General features: G+C 44.2%; 1 protein-coding gene across 1 annotated transcript; it reads left to right on the plus strand.

The window, feature by feature from the left end:
• The first annotated feature begins 2018 nt into the window (after window positions 1–2018).
• Window positions 2019–3143, plus strand: LOC106485755 (transcription factor HES-5). Its single transcript, XM_067311165.1, has 3 exons — window positions 2019–2119; window positions 2471–2651; window positions 2878–3143. Exons 1-3 carry the CDS (start codon window positions 2054–2056, stop codon window positions 3141–3143), a joined length of 513 nt encoding a protein of 170 aa, XP_067167266.1. The 5' UTR covers window positions 2019–2053.
• The last annotated feature ends 3412 nt before the right edge of the window (window positions 3144–6555 follow it).

Raw genomic sequence — 6555 nt, forward strand, 5'->3', positions numbered from 1 at the left:
GACCATCTGGCTAGCTGTTATAATACAGCAATAAAGGTCAGGGCTACTTCTCAGAAGTTGGGAAAAAGATGCTCTCTGACACCCAAGAGTCTCTTTAACCAGCTTGGTACATGTCTACCTGTCAGCTCCTAGCTTCAAGTTCTGCCATCACCACTCCCTTGCAAGGAAAGAGACTTATCTGCTGGTTTTCCCATAGCACAGGGAATAAAGGGCTCTGAAAACAACATCTGCCCTTAACAAAAAGCTAAGTCCATTTAGGCCCACATAATGAAAACCATGAAGCTGGCTATTTTAGTGAAACCCCCCTTCTTCCCGTCAATTGCCCATTAAACTCAGGCTTCACTTCAGGATTTCAAAGAAAGAAATGGTCTTTGGCTTTCTTACCTCACTGCACACTTCCCTCCACCATCTCCATTTCCAGCTCCTTAGCCATGCTTCCATGCACCAAGAGCACCCTGGGAGAAAACAAGGAAGCCTCTGCTTAAGAAACACTTACATCTGTTAAGATCTGTTGATCTGCTAAGAAATAGGCCAGACTTTCAGAAGGCAGGAAGCAGCACATTTTTTTCTGAGATAGATTCTGGGTTATTTTCAGTGCTGCCTTAAGGACTGAATCTGGACAGACATTTTTCCAGTCAGACAAAATCAGAACAGATCTGAAGTGTCCACACAGCTTCATTCTTTTTCCTTCCTTTAACACAAAAGAAATAACATTTTAAGTGAAATTTTCATGCAAATACAGGCAAGCATCTTTACCCCCCATTTTCCAGATGAGGAAACTGAGTGGGGATGACATGCTAATGGTTGCACAGAGAGGTAATGATAGGGTCTCCTAGATCTTATGTTCTGCAAACTACCTACCAGAAAGTCCAGTCTGCAGTGGGACAGTGTGATTCCCCTAGGTCAGATGAGAACAGGGTGTGCTGGAAATCTCGGGAGAGAAGCAGAACTAACTTCCTTGCTGAGGTCTGATGATGGGCCTCAGCTGCTAAATCCCTTTCCTGACCTGCCTCTGGCCTTCCCAATGCCTGGGACTGCTGAGTTGAATCTGGTGCTATTCTTCAGGCCATCTCAACCACCACACTTGAAAATTTCTGTATGAAAGAGAGAGGGTAGAAAACAGAAAAGAAAGATCCACAGGGGTGACTTGGCATGGGCCCAGTTCTTCTGGCAGGTACATATGTGTCCTGAATGAAGGCAGCGGGACAGCACTGGTGCAACTGGCTCACGGATCCCAGTGTGTTTAGCGTAAACAGGAAAGAGGCAAGCTGAGGTTACAATTTCCATTTACTTCCCATTCCCTGCTTGTGAATCAAAGCCCACAGGGGTAGGTCTTTGGCTGGCCCAAACCAGAATGGCTATCCACCATCCTGCAGCTCTGACTGTAGATTCTCCACAGCATTTAGAATTGACATGCAAACCAACCTGCCATTTCACACTGATAACTCTTTGGCTCACCCATTATTGCTGGGAAAACTGTAAGAACTGTATGAACAAGCACAAACACACACACACACACACACACACACACACACACACACACACACACGTGCCATGGTAAAGTGGAGCTGGGAGGCTGGCTGTAAAGTGCCCGCTCTAGAAAGAGTAGAGAGATGTCCCTGATGCTATTGATTTTAACCCTTACAATGTTCCCCTCCTTCTTTTCCCACCTTCCCCCAAAAGTGTGCCTCCTCTGCACCACAAATGTGATCCAGACAGACAACCAGCTGTAGGGTCAGTGTTTTCCCAGATCCCTGGGCAGCCCTGCAGAGCCACACTGCACACTCCACCAGTTGGTTTGGGCAGAAGGTCATTCTCTCCAGGGCATTTGCAATCAATGTACCATGCACTAATAGATGCTTCCCCTATTGTTCAAGTGTGTGCCTGGATTGGCTGGACGACTGTGGGAAACACCAGCAATCCTGAGACTCACATATCTTATGAAACTCTGTGACGTATAAGTAGAGGCTGTCAGTAACAGTCAGAGCATAGTCTTATACTCAGCATAGGATCCCAGCCTGGAGGTCTGTGCCCAGGATTGAGAGCACTAAGAATGGCTCCCAGCAACACTCTCATGATCTACATGGAGGAGAAACTGCTGCCAAAAGAAAAGAATAAAGTAAGTAGAGCCCTTGTCAGAAAAGGCTGAAAGGCTGGTCTGGGCTCTATGCAATAAGCCTCCTAGTACACCTGATACAAAAATGTCAGTTGTCTGCCTCTACCAAACAAATATTACACAGAAAAAATTGAGAGAAGGGAAAAAGTGATCTGGGAGAAGACAAATAGATTAAAGAGAGATAAAGGAGAATACATAGATTTAAAAAAATGAAGTTGGGTGGGCAGTATCTCAAAGCTCTCCTATCAAAGGAAAGCATCTTTGAACATCTGCGTGTATAGGGGCATGTGTCAGAATGGGAGAGTAGGTCAGCTCTCCACACATCCCTAACAAACTGCTATGTCTCTTTTACAGCTCAGGAAGCCAGTGGTGGAAAAGATGCGCCGTGATCGGATTAACAGCAGCATCGAGCAGCTGAAACTGCTCTTGGAGAAGGAGTTCCAGAGACTCCAGCCCAACTCCAAGCTGGAGAAAGCCGACATCCTGGAAGTGACTGTCAGCTACCTGAAACAGCAGAGCCAGCTGCAGGACCAAAGTGAGTGCAGAGCATGAGTACACACCATTAAGAGCCTGTTCCCGCATGCCTTTGCTCTCCTGCATAGCCCTGGCCCTTGAGGGATGCAAGGGATATAACACACCAGGTCTAAGCAAGGCTCTACTGGATCAGGCTCTTGAAAGAAACCTTACACACAAATTCTCACAGCCCCACGATTTGGTCATGACATTAACCCATTGGATTTGCTTCCTTCTTTCCTGTCTAGCATTCATTCACAAGAATCCAGAGCAGGACTTTAACAGTGGATACCTGAGGTGTCTCAAGGAAGCTCTGCATTTTCTGTCCTACTATGAACCTAAGAAGGAAACTCAGGCCCAGCTAATCAAGCATTTCTGCAAAGTTCAGATGGGTCCAGATGTCATGTACTCTTCTGCTCCACGTAGTCTACCTCTGTCGCCCTGTCTGTTTGCCAGAAAGCACCCTGCCCAGAAAACTGTGGCTGCTGCTCCTACCATCTGGAGACCATGGTAGACCTGCTAATGGACTTTGCTTTATTACTGTGTGTTTTGCTACAAAAACTAGAGGGACCTCTGATATACTAGTTCCTCTTTAAAGTAGGAAACATAGCTTTCCAAAGGTGGGAGGGGGGAGGTTATTGTTTTTCTGTCATGAGAAATGAGGGTCACTAATTAGTTTCCCTTCATAGTGAAGGATTTCGTTTGTATCTTGCAGCAAAGTTGCTGCTCTTATGGGTGGCTCCTAGCCAAAGGGAGGACCAAGTCCTGTGGGGATTTAGAAAGCAAATGTCCTTTGGCTTCCATCACACTTTTGCTTGACAAGGCTGTCGAGCCTGTGGCTGTGGCTGTCAATGGAAAACTTTCAACTGACTCCCTGGGTCACTGGTTCAAGTGCTCTTTTGTCTCTAGATAATGTATTGACCTTTCTAAAGAAGGGGCATTTTGGAGGATGTATTTTGTATCATAAAGAGAGCATTGAGCCTTTTACCTTTTAAGTGAAAGATGTTATTCGGAAATGCTGATTCTTCTAAAGTTCCTGTCCTATTTTTAGTATACCTTCTTACAGAAAGTTATTATGATAACAGATTACTGTAGGAAAATTCTCTTAATGTCCAGCATGTGCTGCTCTCAGTTGAGGGATAACTGATGCCTTTTGTAAAGGAAGTACTTTTGATACATCTTAAGGAAAAGGGAGAGGAGGGGAGGCAATGAGTACTGTACAGTCATTCACTAAACATGCTGAAGAGCTTAAAAAGCTTTTATAAAGTTGCGATGTATCCATCCTGCGTGATGTTCAACTTTGGCTTCTTCACCGTACGAGTCCATAAAAATGTTCTTAGTCATTAATGCTTTTGTATGAAATGAATAAAATGAATAATACTTCTGGGTTAAGTGTTGCATGTGGACTTCTGCAGTGGGGAAGCTATCAAGAGATGTCATGTTTCTGAGCCTTCATCCCAGTGCATAGTTTCATATTTGTGAATTCCATTTGGCAGAATGGGATTTGAGATACTGCAAAATAGTAACCCTTGGAAAAGCTACCAAAAGTAAAAATAGGGGTGAAATTAAGAGAAATACTGAGTGGTGTGACCCCAGATATTTAACAGCAACCTATTCGGACTTCAGCAAATCACCAGTTTCACAGCCAGTTTATTTCCCTCTCTCCCCCGTTAATTTGCCCGACAACTACTATTTCTCAATTATCTTCTTTTCTTGGAATTTTTTATTCTCTCTCTCTGACATCCGCCTAAGTGTCCAAAACACAAAGATGATCACCAGTGAATACAGCTTGCACCTTGGAACTGTCTGTTCCTAACTCTGCTACCAGTCTGCTGAGTGATGCAAAGCAGATCTCTCCCCCATCTGTAAGAGCTGGATAGTAATATTGCCTTACCCTTTGTAAAGCTCTTTTGCCTATATATAAAAAGATGCTAAATGCCAGATAGTAGGAGTGTTATGCCTTCACAGCACGTCAGATATTTCTACCTGTGGCTAATTTTCCTCAGAGATGTTCAGCCACACTCCACCAGGCTTTAGAGTTTTTTCTACCCAGCCTGTTGCAGAGATGGTCTTGCTGTCAGGTATCTTTTAAACAACTCTCCCTTGATTTTTTTGCACCATTTCAACTTAGAAAACAAATCCAACATATCCTCTTAAATGGAGATTTATAGCAGCCTGCCTACCGTGCTTGCACTGGCTGAGTGGCACAAGCGAAGCAAATGCTGGCCTTCCCGCGATTCGCAACGAGAGGCATTGAAGCACCCGTGTGCAGTCTCAGCCCTAGCCCTGTTAGGCTGCTTGCCAGTTCTCTACCATACAGGCCCCATGTTGCCCTCTCCTGAGGATTAAGTCAGCCACACTCCGACGATGTGAGGAAAATTAGCAGCTGCAGTAGAGGAACATGCTTGTCCTTCTACTGCCCAGCTACACACAGAGAGCTTGCAAAGAAATAAACAGAGAAAAAAGGATTCAGAAGGCATTTTTGGAGGCAGGAAGAAGAGCACAAAAGGGGAATCCTAAAGCCAGCCTTGGAGCACCTTAATCACCAACAGTCTCTCCAAAACACAGCATTTTCCACAATCAATCATACTCACTCAGTTTTCCCTTGAAGAGTTCCCATTCCTTGGTCCGTGAGGATGATTCACCTTTTACTCTCCTTTCTTTTCAAAGTAAAATAAATCTGCACAATCAGTTCACAATATTATTATTATCTAACCACAATAACACATTGATTTGCATATATGACAGAGACACCTCTCATTCTTTCAGAGATATATTAATAGCATGAAACACCTCTGATCAGCCACCCCCCTTCCCTTCAGATTCCCTAGGAGAAGTACACTTGAAAAACTTCATTTCTAGCATATGCTTTTTCCCTTAAACCCAAAGAAACCTAATACATCCGGTCCTGTCAAACAGCTCCTTAGCTAAGCACTAAACAAACTCAGATCTGCTTAGCTGGCAAGAACAAACTTGATTCAAACGGTCCTGGCTGCTCCTGGCCAATCTTCACGTGACTTATGGTGAAATCCTTTGTTATACATATGGAAAGGACCAAAAAGCCAGCCAGCCAGCCGGCTCAAGAACCTTATGCTCTACCTCACTGAGGTTACATGGATCCCTTTGGTTATTATAGCACCCTGAATGCACAAGCTGTTTGAGTGCTCTTCATCTGACTGGGAATGCAATACATTTAAGATTTTGTACAGTTCTGCAATTCGCCAGGGGCTGATCCCAATGCTGCAGATAGATTAGCTCTTCCTAACTTCCTACTAAATAATTCAGAGGAGATATCTGTAGATTTAGTGGTTGCTTAGCGATCAGGAAAAAGCCACTCCACCTTGCTGCACTCAACTTGTCTTTGTCAACTAGTGCACGCTTCTGAATTCTAGTGAAATTCAAGCTGTTCATCCATGTCTATGTATTTTTAACTCAAACCTAATTAATGTAGTATACAGATGGGGGGAACAAATTCTTTTGGGGCAGTTCAGACTCAGTAGAAATGCAGTCTGCCCCAAAGCACACTTTCTTCTGACTATACACCACAGAGACAAGGAGTAGAGCCATGCACTGCATAATGGCATGGGGAAGTCTGCTGCTATTACGAGGGCAGGTATCTTATGCACCTAGTGTATTACAGCCGACGTAAACTATGCTGCAGAACCTTGCTAATATTATAATTGCAGCATCAGCAGTTTGTTTAAAATTCACCAAGTAAAAGGAAAAGAGGAAAGGAACCCAAAGAAGAGCCCCACACACTTCGAAGACAGTTAGATCTGAAGCCAGTCCCCCTAGTTCTAAGCTAAAAGAGGAACAAGGCAAAAAAAAAGACAACTCATGCGAGATCACAGTCAGGCCGTAAAGCCCAGGACCCCTGCCAGCCATTTTTGGCATAAATCCAGACAGACACTGCTGCTGACATTCAG

Source organism: Apteryx mantelli, chromosome 26, assembly GCF_036417845.1.
Source record: "Apteryx mantelli isolate bAptMan1 chromosome 26, bAptMan1.hap1, whole genome shotgun sequence".
NCBI classification, from domain to species: Eukaryota; Metazoa; Chordata; class Aves; order Apterygiformes; family Apterygidae; genus Apteryx; species Apteryx mantelli.

What these genes read in the sequence shown, in the direction of transcription:
- LOC106485755 (XM_067311165.1), top strand. Translation starts at nt 2,054, where the DNA reads ATGGCTCCCAGCAACACTCTCATGATCTACATGGAGGAGAAACTGCTG. An exon ending in TGCCAAAAGAAAAGAATAAA is followed by an intron (nt 2,120 to 2,470) that starts GTAAGTAGAGCC and finishes TCTCTTTTACAG; the next exon opens with CTCAGGAAGCCAGTGGTGGA. An exon ending in GAGCCAGCTGCAGGACCAAA is followed by an intron (nt 2,652 to 2,877) that starts GTGAGTGCAGAG and finishes TTTCCTGTCTAG; the next exon opens with CATTCATTCACAAGAATCCA.